Below are 19307 nucleotides of genomic sequence, written 5' to 3' on the forward strand. Positions count from 1 at the left end.
CTTGATGAGTCACTTAAGGATTTATCAATTGACTGAGCTTTTTAAAGGTGTTAGTTGATCCTCTTTATCTCATGTTTATTTTTATTTCATTAATTAATGATTGTATTTTTTATTTCCTTCTACAGACTTTTAAGCTTTATTTACCATTTGCACCTTATTGAGGTGGATGATCGGGTTATTGATTTTCATCTTGAGGAATAATATCAAATGCACACTTTAAAAATATGTCTCATATGGATGTGAGGGCGATGTGGCTGCAACTTCTGTCACCCCAGCGGTCACCAGGGCTGACTCGGCTGATCTCCCTGGCTAGGGTGGTGTCCCTTCCTCCCTCGCCGGTCCCAGTGTGTCCTTTCCAGAGCTGCGCATTTGGTTGAAGAGGACTGCCTCCCCAGCTGGAGGAGAGGATGGGTCTTTGGTCAGGGTGTACACCAGGAGCTGTGCTCCACTGCTGGAACATCCAAGCAAGCTCTCCAGAACATGTGTCATTCGTTTAGAGATACAGGTAACTGAACACTTTTCCAACATTTTAAAGTTTGGCAGCAATGTGGATTAATGAGGAATGCTTTCATGATATTATACTTACTTCCTTGTCAAGTGCTTTTCAGGTCTTATGATGAGTAAATGAGTGACTTAATAATTAGAAGAAGATAATGTTGCTACATCTTTCATTTTGTGTACAAAAAAAATAATTTAGCCTACCGAAAATTAGCAATTCTACTGACTTTCAGCAGAAAGAAAGAAGGATTATCAGTCTTGAGTCAAGAACAAACCAAAGCCCTGGCTGGCACAGCTCAGTGGATTGAGTGCGGGCTGTGAACCAAAGCATCGCAGGTTCAATTCCCAGCCAGGGCACATGCCTGGGCTGCAGGCCACAGGCCCCAGCAACCGCACATTGATGATTCTCTCTCTCTCTCTTTCTCCCTCCCTTCCCTCTCTAAAATTAATAAATAAATATATTTTTTTAAAAAAGAACAAACCACATTACGTACAACTAAGGGAAATGGCCTTAACAAGAACTTATACAGTAATTCAAATGAGACAGAATGATGAAACTGCATGTTTAATCAGCACTTTGACAAAAGATATCCTTTGTGTTATATTTCACAGATAAAAATATCATATTGTGTTCATACTACCAACCGATAGTTATGTAAAGTCAAAATAACTTGTTTGCTAGAACTTGCTGAGCAAATAAGAAGTCTCATATGCTTTTACTGTTTAAACATGTGTACATAGTATTTACTACAAAAACAACTTTGTCATTTACTTTGAGGAAGACATTACACTGATGTTAATACAAATCTGGATTTTACTTTGTTTAGATTTTTTTTCTGAAAAAGCCAGTTAAATATACCCAACACTTGGACAAATCTCAAAGAGGGTATGCTTAGTATAATAAGCCAGTCTCAAAATATTATATACTGTATGATTTCATTTATGTTACATGCGAAAACTATCATGATGGAGAATAGATCACCAGTTGCCAGGGTTTAAGGACGGAGAAAAGATGAGACCACAAAGGTCTAGAAAATAGGGGGTTTGGAGCTAGTGGTTGTGTTCTACGTCCGAACTGCATAGTATAGTTTAACAAATGAACCCATTTGTTAACCTCCATAAGACTATTCAACAAAAAGTCAACTTTAATGCATGCTCATTTAAAAAATAAAGTAATTTGAGTGTCACTTCTAGCATTAATGAGAAGAAACTTAACTTTTCCTCAGAGGCAGAGGGTTCTAAATGAAAACTATAGAAATGTGATGATATGACTTTGAAATAAGACAGCCTCTCATAATATTAACTCTTACATTTCACTGTGATATGAGGGCTAAGTGATACAATATACTTAAAGCGATATAAAGATTAAATCACACAACACTTCACATTTGGCATAATATTTACTTATTGCTCAAGAAAATTCTATGGAGTTTGAACAACTGAACCCTTGGGCCCCTTCCTCCAAGTTACATGTATTTTGTGTTCTACCATTGCAAAAGATAGTGTCAGGTCTTCTGGATTTTAAGTACTTCTGTCTGGAAATGGCATGTAAATTTCTATCAGGTCCCTTTGGCTAACACTAGTCCTATAACTTAAGTGATAGAGAAGCTATCTAAAAATCATAGGGGCACATGTATATTCAGTGGACCATAATGTCTCCAACAACACAGTGACTTGGTTTTGTATGATGTTGGCTAGTTACACTGAATCTTAATTTCAGTTGCTTATCTATCAACTGAGACTAATCAAAGAACTGGGACAAGTGAGGTCTCAGTGTGCACTCATGGAGGACAGTACTGGCCTCACTCCCTACTACTGAATGAACTTGTACAACTTTATACACTTTCCTCAGTCTGTTTATCTCTCTCTCACATGACAACAATACTATTGAGGATTAAATGAGATTTAATTGTTTGAGTACACCACCTGGGGTACAGGGTAAGTGCTCAAAAACTGTTAGTTATCTGCATGATTATTGTATAATTCTAACATAATTAGCATTACTTTTGATATAATTATAGAGAGGCAATAAAATGTCATAAAATGCATGTGAGCATATTCATTTTTACTTTGTAAATGATCAATACTTTAAGAATACTCATTTTCCTCTTCTCTGACATCTGTTAGTTGAAGCACATACAAGGTTTCTTGTTTTTTATTTTAGAAATTTTTTTTAAATAAAGTATTCTGCACATAGTAATTATACAATGAACCGACTGCCAAGCAATCATAAGGAAACTGGACATGAGGAAACCTGCCATCAGTAAGTGCCCTATGTTCACAGGGATCTTGGCACTCGTGCTGTTTATTTATGAACACCCAATGAGATCACACACTGAACAGGGCAATTTGTTTCCAGGAAGTTACATAACACTTGGGGATAGAGTCAAAAACTGGGTACAAAATTTCAGTCTCTGAAAATTTCAATGTGTTTGCTGTGCTGTTAAGCAGCTGGAGCAGAAGAGAAACGTCATGGGGCGAAAGACTCTTCTGCTGCTGCTGCTGCTGGGTGTCCTCGGAGCGTATTATGTTCACACACCTCTCCCAGACAATATTGAGGAGCCGTGGAAATTAGTCTTGTTGAATGCACTGTTTAAAACTGTATTAAATTTGGTAAGTATAAAATCTTATTGACTCAATATTTAACAGTTTAATCAGGAGAGAATACCTGTTTTATACTTCTCACAATTCCCACCCTCTTGGTAGTTGTGCTCTTTAAGTTGCTGATTTTAAAGCTTTTTTCATGTTTTAATTATTGCTTAATGCAGACCACTAACAGAATGAATATGGAGGGGGTAGTCAAGGAGTTTTGATTTTAAATAGTAAAGGACAAAATGTGCTGGCTGAGAAAAACAGTCTTACTGTGAGTTTCATTGCATGAACGCTGCAAGAATAAAGTGTGTTAACGTATGAACACCAGAAATGGCAGGACTGAACCATGCTGTGATTCATTACAGAGTTCTGTGCAATAATCTTGTATTCAGACATGAAAATGAAATTTTACTGAGATATTTGGAAACAGGTCACTGGTAAAGGTCATGGAAGTGGGACATGGATGGTGTCCAGTGGACAGATGAACAGCTGAGGTAGCCTGGCCACTGCCCACATGGTGACCATGGCTGGCCTGCAAAGACCTGTGGTTCTTTCCTAGTGACGCTAATTGCTTAGAAATCAAACTATTGGTTATCTTCTTTAACCTCCTCTGTAGCAAATTGCCTCTAAAATAAAAAAAAAGATAATTCAAGGTCAATTAGCCTGAGTAATAAAACACTTGGCTTTTTGCCTCTTTCCTGGCCTTTTTTTAAAGGTGTTGTAACTCTCTTTTGTCATTTAAAATGGTTCTGAACAAGTTCAATATACAGGGTCTGGCTCGAATAACGCCAGTTTTTTTTTTAAGATTTTATTTATTCATTTTTAGAGAGACATGAAGAGAAGGAGAATGAGAGGGAGAGGATTATCAATGTGTGGTTGCCTGTCTCGCCCTCTGTACCAGGGACCTGTACCAGGAACCTTTACCAGGAAGGGACCTGGCCCTCAACCCAGGCATGTGCCCTGACTGGGAATGAAACTGGCAACCCCTTGGTTCTCAGCCCATGCTCAATCCACTGAGCTACACCATCCAGGGCCAAATAATGCTAATTTTTAATACCAAATCATAAGCATGTAATTCTGTAACATAATAATATCACACTTAAGCACACTAGATGACATTTTAGATGAAATGTTCAAATTAAAGCTATAAATTATTGCACCCATATCATTACCCTACCAACCACACTCAGGCAGGTGTTGCTTCTGCCGGACCCTGCATGCCTTACATTTGATCATTTTTACTAACTTCATTAGCACATATTTGGTTGGATTTGGATCCATTTTACTAGAATGTAGTTTGAGTTTTATTTATTTAGGCTGTTATTGAATTTTGTCTAAAATGTTAATTTCGTTTTACTGTTTTAATTTCTGTTATTATTTTGGTTAGTTATGCATATATACCTACATACACACATTTATACACAACGGACTTCTTTGCATCATTTTCTCTCAGTACTTTTTAATCTTTACATTTTTCTTTCTTCCATTTGGTTCTGTAATTGCTATTAAATATAATGCTTTGAGTTTCTTTAATTTGGTATTTATTTCTGAAATTACTTTGTCCTTTTTCTGAGTTCTACCAACATCCGTTTTTAATTCTCTCATCTTTTGACTAGCAATGACCTCCAATTATCTCCCTATATCTTCCTTGAATATGTGGGGTTTTGCTTTGTAATATTGCTTCTTATGTTATTTTAAAATTTATCTCACAATATTGCGTAATGTATTTTGTTCACTTTGCAGTGACTTTATTTCCAGCTTGTTTTCTTCATCTGTTGGAGACTTACTATTTTTCTTACTGTACCCAGTATAATACTGCAATACCAAGTATTGGATATACTTGCAATATCCAAGTATGGCACTCAGTATACTGCAATAGTACCCTGCAGTATTTGCAAGGTACCACTGCCTTGCACGAATATTAAATAGACAACTGTTGTATTATTTCCATTTGAATTAGATGAATTTCCTTGGACACACTATTTTAAGAATGTCCTGGGCAACAGAGGTAGGGTAAAGACTTTTTGTCATTCAGTTCTTGTGCTTAAGGACTCCTATGACTAATGCACACACACACACACACACACACACACACACACACATCTTTGTAAATGTGAACCTACTAAATTCTGTCCAGCCCTCCTGAATGCTGAATCCCCTGGTTCATCCATGACTGTTGTTAGCAGAGGGCACAGCCGTGCTCTGCCAGGGCTGGACTCCACCCTAGAAGTTCTGAATGCACTGACCTCTTGACCTTCCTGAGTGATTGGTGAGTTTCTTTAGCAACCTCTCTCTGGAATCAGGTTTTCTCATGTTTCCTGCTCCTGGGGCCTTTGATCATGGAGAGGCCCTTTCATTCTTGGAATGAATGTTTGTGATCGTTTCCTTTCTTGCCTTTTCTCTTGCCCAGCACCATGGTTTTCTGTGCAATTCTACAGGTTTCACTTGCCTTAATCTGACACTGCACATAATTTGTAGTTCATGGGTTTCCTATGACTCTTAGTTGTTGGAAGAACTAACTTATCTGTTTGATTATTGATTTTTTCTTTCTCTGTGTGCTCTCCTACAAATAAAAAAAAAACACATAGATTTATCCTAAAACTTTCAATCCCATTTTTTAAAAAATAATAACTTATTTGCTAAGTACACCAGACTACCATATAATATTATCTTTCCCAAACCTTTATAAAATGTATTATCCATTAAGCAGCTGAATCTTTTCAAATTCTTCTTGCCTGCCAAAGAAAAAAAACCTTAACACTTTTTTGCTTGAATGTAATGCCATCTGGTACTATTTTGTGCTTTATCAATTGATTTGAGCATAAAAATAAAGAATGGTAATTCAAACTTTTAATAATTCAGTGATGATGATAAATGGAAGGCATCGAATGGAATTAATTGTCAGCTGGTCTGCAATGCAGACCATCTCTGAAAACAGGACTATCAAACGCAGGCGCCCACTCTGAGAGTTACATTGCTCAGCAGTATCCTCAAAGGACTCTGAGGCTGCATATAGGCTTGGGAAGAAATAACATCACAGTCAAATGACACTATCAGGCTTACCTGTGTTCGGGATTATATGCACTTGTGAAAAGTGTTTTCTACTCTTAAACAAGATTGTAAGGTTTACCTGAGTCGCATTGAGAAGGTCTGAAGCTTCCAAGCTTGGCATGATTTTTTTAAATGTTACTTTTGTAATAGGGTGCAGCCAAGAGGGGTCCCAGACAGGGCTTTGGAATGGGGCCCAGAACTCAGGGTGTCCAGGAAATATTAGAAAGACATATAAGATGCCCTCACTCCTTCCCCCTTCAGTTGTGGGTTGGGGGAAGGGACATATGGAGCAGGGCCATTGAGAGCCATTTTGCATAGCAACAGCTTTGCAGCTAACCTCTGGCATGGTCATTGAACATATCTGTAACCTTTAACTGGTTGCATAGATATGTTAAATAGCTGTGGCCAAGCTCTGAGCAGGGGGATGGAAGTAACTTCCCCCCAAGACTTACCCTGGGAGGCAACTCCCCTGAGTTATACAGCCTGCATGAGAGCTTGGGGATGATTGGCTCCATGTTATGGGGCCACGCCTGCCCAGACTCACTATGGCAGCCCAGTAAAGCTGGAAGGATAAGAGAATGCTGGCAAATGTAGCCAATTGTGAGAGGAGTCAGAAATGGGACTGCAGAGGAAGACTGGCATGGATTTTAACCAAGACATGGCAGCCCTTGGAGGGAGAACCATGCAGTTTTGGCAGAGTGCAGACTCCCTCGCCCATAGTGCAGGGAGAGAACCACTCAGTCTTTAGTAGAGTGGGGACTCTGGTGGCCCTGTGGGAGAGAATCACCATGCGGCTTAGCAGAGAATCGCCACTCGGCTTTGGAAGACTGGCGACCCCCTCCCCTTGCAGCCATTGTGGAGGGAGAACCAAACAACTTTTTCGCAGTGGGGACTCCCACAGCCATTGTGTAGCGAGGACCACTCGGATGTGGCAATAGAAAGGAGAACCACATGGCTTTGCTAGAGGGGGGACCCCCTCAGCTTTAGAAGGAGGAACCACCACCTGGGTTTAGCAGAGACCTGGGCAACAAAGCTGATGGTTCCAGAAACTGTGGGATTCCTCCCAGCCGAAGCAGATTACTAGGAAGAAATTGGGGCTGCCTGAGCATCGGAATTCTATTTCTTTTCTTGAGATACGGTACCCCAGACTGGGCAAAAGGGGAAGGAAGGACTGTGTGTGTTTGTGGGTGGTTTAAGGGAGTTTGGGATTTTGATGAAGACATTAGGTTACTACTTTAAGTCTGTATAGCATTACATAAACATTTCCTTTCCCTTCACAAATCTCTGGCATTGAGAGATGTCTTTCCTATAAGGCGGCGGACATCACGGACCTGGGGGCTCTTTTCAGTAATAGTATATTACCTTTGACCCACCCTCTCTTGTGTTCTGTAACACTTTTATCATCTTCTCTTCTCCTTTTTCTTCATTTTTGCCATTGATTCTCCCAGCCCTGCTTAGTTCTTTTTGCTGCTATGGCTTTCTCACTGGTACACTGGTTGGTCTCCAAAAGATGAATATTTTAAAGTCCAATGATCACTCGAGTCTCCAAATTGCCAAATAACCACACTTTAGATGCAGAACTCTAACTTGGGTGCAGTCAGTGGCACTGTTTCTCACCTTTGAATGAACAGAAATTCAATTACTTTTTTCCTTAACTGATAGATCTTTGTAGGACTAAGATACCAGAAACAATTTTGTCCATACACCAAAGGATACAAATTTCAGAGTCGGTCAAATTTTCCTTCTTTATCATTTGATCCTTCAAATTTACATCAGAAATTTCATTTAGGCTTTAAAGTCAGTGTAAAGAGAGTAAGCTGATGTGAGATGATATGTCCATTAAGCTACTGGTCTCCCCCACCACACTTTACCAAAGGGAACATGGTCAAAGACATTTTAAAACCATGATTATTGAAATCAGAATGTAGGGACACTAGGCAATGGTTTTAGCTCACTGGTGACTTTTTAGTCTTTTGTCTTCAGTTTATTACACTTCCTCATAGAATTTAAAGACTTATGAAATTATAAACTCATGTTAAAAATTCATACTTAGTATTTTCTTACATATTACGATTTCTGTTTTCTTCACTAAATCCCTCTCTCTAATTTTTATAACATAGCATCATTCTCTAACATTGAAAAAATATTTGAACCTAAAATTTCTTTAATTCTTTGAAAATACAATACTAGAGTCCAGTGATTTGCATTTTGAAAAAAGGACTTGAACTTGTTCTTAACTTTAATTTAAAACCAGAAAGCCAACTACATTGGTATAAATTACTTTTGTGGGAAAAGTTTTGACAGCTAGTGTATGTCGAAGGTTGTAGAAATTTTAAATGTATTTGTTAAAATTAAGTAAGTAAACGTTCTGACCTTAGTACCACTTTTCTATGTTAACATTTAAAAGCAGCAGGCTTGATATTGATGTGCTTTCTTCAAAGTCACATTGCTAATTGGTGGGAGTGCTCGTACAAAAATCACACGCGGCAGAACCACGGGGAAACATAAGTAGACACTGTAGGAATAGAGGACAGGAGATGGTCTACTGGGGTAGGAGTCTCCAGCCTTTTGTAACTGCAGAGGAGCAGGTAGGGGACACCCACTGTGCTGAGGCACGGCCAGCATGTGCAACAGGCCACATGTGCTCAAGGCGGTGGATGCCCACTGGTTCAGAAGATCCATGAACATCTGTACAGCTGGCATAGCCCGCTTCCCAAAGCCTGTCAGGAAGACTAGCATTGACATGCTCTCATTTGCATGAGTTCCACGCTTCTGCTGGCAATTGCAACGTGAGGGCAGTCGTTTCTTTGTGGTGTGTGCTTGCTGTGCGTCCAACTTCTGAAGTCCCTTTGGGGTAGCTACCAGGCACCAGTAAGGAGATGTATTTGTTTGCTAATTGAACACCTCTCCAGGTGTAGCATGACGGGGTTGGGAAGCACAGCGAACCTGAGGGAACAATACCATTCCACTGGGTCCAGTACTGTAGTCCACATATTTTGAAATTAAAATTGGAAAACATTTCTTGTTAATTTTTGGAATCCCAACATTATAAAGTTCTTCATGATTGCTTGACACCCACTTCAAGGTTCTTTTTATTTGGTACATCCCTCTGTAGACCTGACTTTATAGCTTTACTGCACTACCTGCCTTTTTCTGAGAACTTCCCTCTCTGTATTCATAACAAAGTTCACCTACTTGCAACCTCTCCCCCCAGGTGTCCTGTCCAGGAAAATAGTTTACCTCCTGAGTGACATTCCCCAAAGTTCTTTGTCCATGTTTATGTGACAGGCAGTTATGTTGTTTCATAATTGCTCACATATCCATTTCTCCCACTTGATGCTGAGCTTATTTAAAATACCAAGAGTACTCTACTTCAGTGTGGTTGGTTACATTTTGCTTGTTTCTTTGTTTAGAGAACTGGCTGACAGGGCTCAGAGAGGAGAGGGGAGGAAATTTCAGGGGAATTTCAGGGGAAAGGGGAAGAGTTTACAGGAACGAGTATAAAGGACACATGGATAAAAAACTAGGGGCAGGTGGAAATGGGAGGGGGGAGGGGAGGAATGGCTAGGTGGGCTGGGATGGGAGTAAAAGATAGAAAATTGTACTTCAACAACAATTAATGTAAAAAAAAAAGAATACAAAGAGTACATTGTTTATTTGTGTACTCAAAGCAGGAGGCATAGATTCTGACAAGTTGTAATACCTCAAGAATTCTTCATGTATCCTTTTTTAGCCTGAGGCAATTATTATGGTAAAGATTCTGAATCTGGATGTTTCCGTGTCATTCAGCTTTACCTGTGATAAATGACACAGGGCTGTGGGGAGCATACAATCATACATCTATGCTTATAAACAACATTGGCATTTGCTGTTTGTAACCTGGTATTTGTTTTTCTTTCTCTACTTTTAGTCTCTGTTTGCCGAACTATTGGGAATCAACCATGTCATGGACACTTTAATGTCCTGTATGAGTTTTCAAGAAGTCCCACCCACATCTGACGAAAATGTCACTGTGATGGAGACCACTTTCAACAATGTTCCTGTCCGTGTCTACATTCCAAACCGAAAGTCGCAGGCACTGAGGAGGGGCTTGTTTTACATTCACGGTGGTGGCATGTGTTTAGGGAGTGCTGGTATGTGGCCTTAGTTACAGATTTTTGCTTATCATGAAGCATACATTTTATTAAGATATTTTCTGTGATGTATCTAGGAATCATTATCACAGATAATGGAACACGTCAGCCAACTGAAATTTATTTCTTTGGAGCTATGTTAGTTTAAAAAATTATTTTAAATTTCTTTCTGAGAAGAAGTAGTACTGACAGCTGTAGCAAATCTCAGGTAAGAGGAAAAACTGTTTCATGAATGCAGAAATTTATGATTCAAATTGTGAATTGCCAGAGTGATGGGATGCTGTAATGAAGGCCAAAATGAAGTGGGTTGAATAATGGGTGAAAAATGAGGTCGTGGCAATGGCGACTCCGGTCTCTCAATATACTTAGGTAGAAAGGAAAGACACAGTTTGGGTTAAAAAAGAAGCACAGAGTGGATTAAGTACCCTGTATTTTTTTAAATAAAATGCATGTACATTTCAATTTATTTTCTGTATTTCCATAAATGTGTCTAATATATATCATTTTATCACATATAATATAAAATGCATATTATATTTATGTATAGATACATATTTTCTATTTATATATGGAAGGGCTGTGAACATGTTTATAAGCTGAAGGTAAGGCAGTTAACAGAAGTATGTTGAAGAAAGTTGGGGAGGGAGAGCTAGAGAATGGGAAGAAGTTTGCCTGACCTACAGATTGTGGGAGGAAATTGGATTCTGTACAATGGTGAGGTATTAGCAGCTCACACCAGGAGGAACTTAACTTTCTTGTTGTTTTCTTTCCATATTTTCAGAAGAAATGGGTATTAATGAGTATTGATGTACATTGGAAATGTAAATTGCAACAGTAAATAATCCAATCAGCTGGCAATGAAGTGATATTTTTAGGACAAAATCTGACTATGCCATGTCTCTATTATTTTCCATGCATTCCTACTTCCCAAAGCAGTTCACTTAAAAAATCTTTCCATCAAGGTATACCTGAAGAGATGGAGTATGTTCACCAAGGAAAAGGAACTAAACAAGAATAAACTCTGAAACAAAATAGTATTTACCTGATGCTTTCTCTTTCAACATTCAATAAAAACATAAAAATGTGTGCTTTCATCTAAAATGTAAGCATGATTTCATATGGTAAATGTTACGTAAAAGTTTAGAACTAGTGTGTATTTACATTTGAAGAATATTCAGCACCCAACTTTGGGAACATCGCAACAAAACATCTACTCCTCTTTTCACGGCCCACATGATGTGACTTTTGTGACAACTTCTCATCCTGGTAGTCCATTGGTAGTATTTTATGATCTCTCCCTCCTCTTGTTACTGGCAAATTCTATATTATTTTCTTAAAGTGTTCATATGTGCAAAAGAGTATTTTTCCAAGCACAATAGCAAACATGTGTGACCTATCCCCACCCCACACACATGGCCAAAAACACCCAGAAAACACAGACCTTCTTGTCTGCCTAGAAAATATGAATATATAAATCAGGTGTCAGCTCTCCCTATTTCCTTTATACTCTTCCTTAACTTCCTCTGGCAGTTTTTGTAAAGTCTAATACTATTTCCTAGAGTACTTTCTCTGCCTCTCCATTAAAGCATTAAAGCAGCTACCGTATTGCACTATTGCTTTTCCTTTCTATGCCTGCCCCTCCCTGCTCCTGTCCCCAGTACACTGTGACTCCCTCAAAGTCAGGGAGGTATAATTATGTTTTTTCTTTCAATGCCTAACATCTGCTCATTAAAGGGAGCACAGACTAATCTTGAAGAGAGACATTGGCTTAAGTTACACAGTGTGAAATGTGGGAAGGACAAGAAAGTTGACCATGCCCATGTAAAAAGATTGCTGAGCAAAAGAATTTATTTTCTATAGCTATGATGAAATATTAGAAATATTTTCCCAGAACAATTTTTAAAGATTTTATTTATTTATATTTAGAAAGAGAGTGAGGGAGGGAGAAAGAGAAGGAGAGAAACGCCAGTCCGTTCCCTGTCGCAGCTCCCCAGCTGGGGACCTGGCCTGCCCTGCAGCACTGTGCCCTGACCAGGAACTGAGCCGGCCACCTTTCCTTTTGCATGATGACTCCCAACCAACTGTGCCACACTAGTCAGGGCATTCCCAGAACATTTTAATGAGGAAAAAGGTGCAGCAGTAGGCCATTTGTGGAAAGAAATATCCATCAGTTTACTTGTCGGTCTCTGATTTTATTTTCTTTATTTCAGCTTTGTTTGCTTATGACGAGCTCTCAAGACAAACAGTGAATAGCCTTGATGCTGTTGTCGTTTCGACCGAGTAAGTGCACTGTTGGTTTGTTTGGTTTGTTCAGGCCCTTCATGTAGTGAGCTGTCCTGGTCATTTCTGGGTTATGCCAGGTGCGTTTCAAATGAAAGTGAAGTGGTGAGAATTGAGAACGTGAGCTTGGCCATGGCCAGTAAAGAGACGGAGAGAAAGGAGTTGTATAGTTGGGTCAAGTGGGGATCAAAAACAAGCAGTCGAGAGGTTGTTAGAATGAAAGTAAACTATTGAATTTCATGGACAAAGGATCTTTGCTGGAGTTCTAGCCTATTGCTAATGGACAGAGTGAATAAGGAGGGCTTCCAAGTCAGAGAATCAGTCCCAAACTTTGGTTTTCGAATTAACTGAGTGACTGTGTGCCAGTTAAATCTCTTCGTAGCTCCATGTTCTCATATGTAAGCTGTGAGTCATATAATATCTTCTATATCATGGAGTTGTTTCAAGAATTAAGTGGTAAAATACATTTAAAGCAATTAGTGTGGCATATTTCATGGTATGATCCTTCTTTAAAAGCAATTAGTCACTAAATAACATGGAAATATAAGCAAAATCAATTCTAAAAATCATTTAACTTGATCAATAAATTCTGTTTGAATACAGTAATTCTTAAGATTTATTTGAAATTTATTGATTGTAGATAAATAAAAATGAATATAAAGAAAGTAGTGATTACAAAGGATAACATTCTGGGAGAAGTTTCCTTAATTATCACTTGTACTTTTTTTTTCTAAAGTCTACTCCAAGTTTCCCATTCAATCCTTTACTAGTATAAAAATAATATTTGTGAAAGTTTTATACCAAGCACTGTCTTTGAAAATAAGTCTGTCTTTTTATTCATTAGGATTCAAAATATGTTTGTTTAAAATGTTTACTTTTGATGTTAGTGTTAGAGCATGCACACACATTTTTATTAAAGGTGTTGACTTAAAGAACATGTTTTCCCGCCCACAGTTATAGATTAGCACCTAAATATCATTTCCCCAGTCAATTTGAAGATGTATATAATTCATTGAAGTGGTTCTTACGCCAGGATGTTCTTGAAAAATACGGTGTAGATCCTAAAAGAATTGGAGTTTCTGGAGACAGTGCCGGAGGGAATTTGGCTGCAGCGGTCACTCAAAAGGTATGTTGTTCAAATTTGTCTCATTAGATAAAGTGGTCCACACATAAATGCATTTATTTAAAATACTAAAATATCAGTGTAAATATATTACTATATTAGAGTTACATAGATATCATGTCAGAGAAAATTAATCTACCTACTGCTTCTACTTCTATCTCCTGCTGGATGTTTTAAAAAATGAAATAACTAAATCCTCTTTATATATCATTGGTTTAAACATAAAGGATATGGCCAGGTAAGTAACATAGTGTTTTGTTATACTAGGGGATATATTTGTGTAAGCAATTTGTGTAAGCAATGGCACCAACCACCATCACTAAAGAATCAAATAATTTCGGTTGTCTTCAGTGGAATGTGCGAAAACTTGCATTAAAACTTGTTATTGGAATAATAAAATTACCTATTGACAAAATTGTTAGCAGGTTCATAAATATTATTTACTTAAAAAAAGGAACTATTATTTTCACATATCAATTACTAAACTATTTCTATGACATTTTGCTAAAACTGGACACCTATTAAGTACTGATTTTCAGTGGTACTTAATTAGTCTATAGATTATGAATAAAATTACTTTTGATACTGGTTTATCTAACCTAAGAAATAAACTTGGACTGATGGCTTAGAAACAATATTCCTATAAGGAAAAAATTCTAATATATTTGCAAATACATAATAATTTAATAATGAATATAATCATAAGTATTGCACATAAATTTATTGTGCAATGATACAGACCATGTGTTTTTATTATTCATTTTCATATACACTTTAAAGTATATAAAGTTTGGCGATTGGTATTTTTAGGATAACCTTCGCATTATTTCCAGGTAAAGGAAAGATAAAAATCCTCTGGTTTGTCTTAGTATGCTACAGAACATATATCTGTTATTTCCAGAAGTTGAGTTCTATATCGCTACCCATTGTCTCTCTGAGAGGCACCTCGATGTACTGCAAAGAACCATCAGGAGCCATGAATTTTTGAAGCTAAAGTAAGGTCCAGCTGTGACCTTGGACAAGCCACTTGAAGCATCAATTTCTTTTCACTGTGTTGCATAATTGGCCCTTTGTTGTATGCAGTTCTGGTTTCTGTCATGGTGCACAAATTAATTCTGACCCATAATTATTAAAAATTGGGATAAGATATAATAATCTGAAATATATCAAAAAGTTCATAAGATATGAGAAATTTCTAGGCAAAAGTTTTTTTAAAAGATGAAGAAAAAAACCTACAAAAGAAACCCAGTACTCAATGTCCTCTTTACCCTAAAGGATTATGGCACTCAAAAAGAAAGAAAGAGAGAGAGAGAGGAAGGAGGGAAGGAAGGAAGGAAGGAAGGAAGGAAGGAAGGAAGGAAGGAAGGAAGGAAGGGAAGAAAAATTTTACAACAAGATACCTTTTGGAAGCCTTTCAGGGCTAGAGTGGAAGTCCAGTGTGAGGACACCCCCGAACCGCTCTTCAGGTTAAGTGAGGCCCTTCATAGAGATGCTCTCAGGGCCAAGGTGAACCTGCTGCAATACAAACCTCACATGCATTTTTTTAACAGGAAGGTAATGCATATAAAGTTTTATTGTGGTTCTTCCTGCACTTCTAAAATTTTGTGCTAAGATACACATAACATAAAATTTTCTGTCATGACAATTAAGTGTATAATTCAGTGATATAAAACACTGTTTTATCCCCACTGTTACACAACCACCTGCATTCAGAGTCCTGCTTCACATCACCTGGATGGTGGGGGCGATCTCAGGCCTTCACTTCAAATAGGAATGGCGTGAGTGGCTGATCCTCAGCTGTGCCTGACAGAGTCGTATAAAAAGCCTCCCAGACACACACAGTACCATCATAGACTTTAAATTGTTCCTACAAATGTTTTAAGAAATTCAGTATCTAGCACAGAATAAAACATATCCAGGAAAACAAGTAAACAAAAAGCAAGGAAGGAAAGCAAGCAGAATCAGCAGGCAGTGGAAAGCCACTTGGCCATATTCAAACGCTACAGTTATGGGCCACAGATTATTAAATAACTACCCTACTTTCTTCAATACATTCACAACCGAGATTGCAAATTCCAGCAGAAAAGTGGAGTTTTGAAAAAAACTAAAGTTCTGAAACTCAAAAATAAAATTATCAATATCAAAACCTTTATGAATTGCTTTACTGACTTTCACACAGCTGCAGATAATTTATAAACTGAAAGATGAGTCATATCCAACTCATACATAACTCTGCAAAATGACATATTGGGAGCCAAAAAGTTAACAAATATGAAAGAGAAGATAAGAAATATAGCAGATATAGTCTGAAAATCCAGTAGAATTCTTGCTGTCATACCAGAAGTGGAGGAGAGAGAATGAGATAAAAGAATGTTTAAAAACACAATAGTACAGACTTTTGTAAAACTCATTAACAATATCAAGCCACAGATAAAAGAAGCTACCTGAACCCTAAGAATCATTTTTGAAAAGCTTAAAACTAAATCAATAACTAGAAAGGAATCTACATATAGACACAAGGAAAAGTGCAGAAGGCAGCAAAACAAAATGAAACAAAAAGAAACAGTAAAAATTGTAAAACAGAGAAAAAAAGTAACTTCACAGAAGTACAAGCCATAATGGCAGCTTACTTCTCAATTATCAAAAATGTAAATCTGAAGCGAGTTGGATGATAGCGTAAAAGTGCAGCACAAAATGACTTAACCTAATTCTGTGCTCCCCAAAATTTTTGCTTAACAATAAAGGAGAAATAGACTTCTTTGGTTAAAACTAAAAGGACTTGCTATTAACAGAACACACTAAGGATGCTTTAAGTGAAATGTTTTAGAGGCAATGAAATAAAAGTTTAAGTTTCATGAAGAAGCTAATTGCAAGAATGTGGTAAGATGTGGGTAAGTCTAATAAACTTGAATAATTTAAAATAATGAGATATATAGAATTAAAATATTAAAAAAGGTCAAACTATGAGTTAAGGAGAGAGAAGAGGATAAATTTCCAGTCTTATAAGGGTTTTTTCATCTAATAAGAAATAAAGATTTAGAATTATGTTTCAATAAGTTCATTAGTCTTTGAGATGTTAAGAATACACATTTTATGGTAATCACCTAGGGAATATAAACAAGGCATAACATAAACTACTAAAGCAGAAACTAGAATAACTAAAAGCTTAACCAATTTGAAAGAAGGCAAAAATAGAAAAAAATAAATGAAAGAGGATGGAGAATATAAGGCAGTAGATCACCAATTATTTTACTAATTAAATATTTGGGGTCTAAATGATCTTGCTATAAGACCAAGATTGTCAGAGTGAAAAAATAAGTAATCAGATTATTTGAAAGTAATTCATGGAAAATATATATACCTTGTAATAATATCGGAAAGACTTGATGGATTAAGATCACATCATTACAGAAAAGGTTTAAATGACTAAGAAAATACAACAACTCTAAATCTGTATGGATTTAATTACATGGGGTTAATACATGAAGAAAATATTAACAAAACTACAGGAGGAAAGACAAGTTTATGACCATATCAACAAGTTTGAGAATACTTCTTTTAATAAGTAAGAGAACAAGTAGGCAAAAATAATAACTAGATAGATGACTGGAATAACAATCAATATATTTCACTCAGTGGAACAGGGACATAGCAAATGCACATGATCATTTTTAAAACTCGACCAAGTGTTGGGCCACAAATTTAGAATTTAAATTGTACTGCATTTGGACTCTTACTAAATGCAATAATGTAGGAAATCAGTAAGAAAAAGACAAATAATGTTTTTCTTTGTATGGACATTTTAAAAAATACACTAAGGACCTACCAGTCACTATTTAAAAAGAATGTATATCTTTTATATGTTCTGTATATTTAAAAGAAACTGTACTTTCTCCAAAGTATATGAGATAAGAAGAGAGGCTGAAATAAGCATCTGACTCAAGATAAAAAAAATTAAATAAAAAAGAGGGAAGATAATAATGACAAGAACAGAAATTCTTATATTCAAAAACAAGCTCATAGTAGGTATGAACAAAAACAAAAAGTTAATTCTCTGACGGGACTAATACAATTTTAATTCTCTAAAACGACAAAGGAGAAAAATCAAAGTTTAGCTACAAGTGTCAGGATTTAATCACATGGCCTATTTTCTATATCCATGAGGAAAGTAGTGCAAATCATCTTGTTTACCTTTATGGCATTTAAGTGTAGACACTGAATCTTACATATAATATTGAAAATTGGAAAGTTCTTTGAGATATATTTTTATTGTTTCTGATTACCTTTTTGAAACTTTGATTTTATCTCATATCAACCTCCTAAATGAATGTATTTACTATTAATGAAAATTATTTCAACGACTGATTTTAAATTATTTCTCAGCTCATAGATGACCCAGATGTCAAGATCAAACTCAAGATCCAGTCTTTAATTTATCCCGCCCTGCAGACTCTTGATATGGATTTACCATCCTATCGGGATAACGCACTACTTACACCTGTGACCAAATCACTCATAGTCAGGTTTTGGAGTGAATACTTTACCACGGACAGATCACTTGAAAAAGCCATGCTCTTCAATCAGCACACACCAGTGGAATCAGCCCAGCTCTTCAAATTTGTTAATTGGAGTTCTTTGCTCCCCGAGATCTTTAAGAAAGGGCACTTGTATAAGAGTCCAACTCATGGTACTTCTGAGCTGTTTAAAAAGTATCCAGGGTTTCTAGATGTGAGGGCAGCTCCCTTGTTGGCTGATGATAACAAGTTACATAGCTTACCTGTGACCTATGTCATCACCTGCCAATATGACGTCTTAAGAGATGATGGAATCATGTATGTCACTCGACTTCAGAAGGCTGGAGTTCGGGTGACCCATCAGCACTTTGAGGATGGATTCCATGGAGCAATTACCTATCATGGATTTAAAATTGGAGATAGAATCAAAAATCATTATCTAAGTTGGCTAAATGAAAATCTATAGTAAAGCTATAGAGTCATCAAACTACATAAGCCTCAAAATCAGAAACGAATTAGTGAGAATCAAAGGGTTTGTTTACATTGATTATCTTCATCATCTGTGAACTTTCAAGGGTCCTCAGAGGAATCGTGTTGTTTTTTGATAACTTAGTGGAACTGTGACAGGACATAGCTGAGCAGTAGCCATTCTTAGGTAGGAGCTGACCAGCAGCCATTCCCAGATAAACAGCTATCTCAAGGTCTTTCAGTAACCCCCGTTTAGCAGCTGCACTCCTTCCCCTCCTCCTTCTGCCCGTGTAAGAAGCATATAAAGAAGCCTCCAGTTTAAGCTCATTGCTGGAATTTGGATTTTATCTCCTCTGGGTCCGCATGCGTGAATAAACCCCACTTCACAAACTCCCAGGCCGTCTGAGTCGTCTTTTCCGTAACCTTTTGGTTCCCTGACCGGAAACGACTCACAAGAGCAGGCTGCTGCCTCCGGTGAAGGCGGCCTCGGGGCGGCTGGTGGGGCCCGGCGGTGACGTGGAGGCGCGCACGCCCCGGTGGTTTCGGGTCCTGAACCTCCCGGCTCGGCAGGCTCGGCCCCCTGGACCGCTCCTTGACCCTGGCTGGCGGGGTGCGAACTGGTAGTATCTGGGAAGGCGCCCATCTGGA

At 37.5% G+C, this 19307-nt stretch overlaps 1 protein-coding gene across 1 annotated transcript; it reads left to right on the plus strand.

The window, feature by feature from the left end:
- The first annotated feature begins 2836 nt into the window (after nucleotides 1-2836).
- On the plus strand, nucleotides 2837-18661 carry LOC114490856 (arylacetamide deacetylase-like). The gene is made up of 5 exons (XM_028504934.2): nucleotides 2837-3111; nucleotides 10052-10274; nucleotides 12485-12554; nucleotides 13509-13680; nucleotides 18061-18661. The coding sequence occupies exons 1-5, from the start codon at nucleotides 2971-2973 to the stop codon at nucleotides 18655-18657; spliced, it is 1203 nt and encodes a 400-aa protein (XP_028360735.1). The 5' UTR covers nucleotides 2837-2970; the 3' UTR covers nucleotides 18658-18661.
- Nucleotides 18662-19307: the final 646 nt, after the last annotated feature.

This window comes from Phyllostomus discolor, chromosome 2 (genome assembly GCF_004126475.2).
Source record: "Phyllostomus discolor isolate MPI-MPIP mPhyDis1 chromosome 2, mPhyDis1.pri.v3, whole genome shotgun sequence".
NCBI classification, from domain to species: Eukaryota; Metazoa; Chordata; class Mammalia; order Chiroptera; family Phyllostomidae; genus Phyllostomus; species Phyllostomus discolor.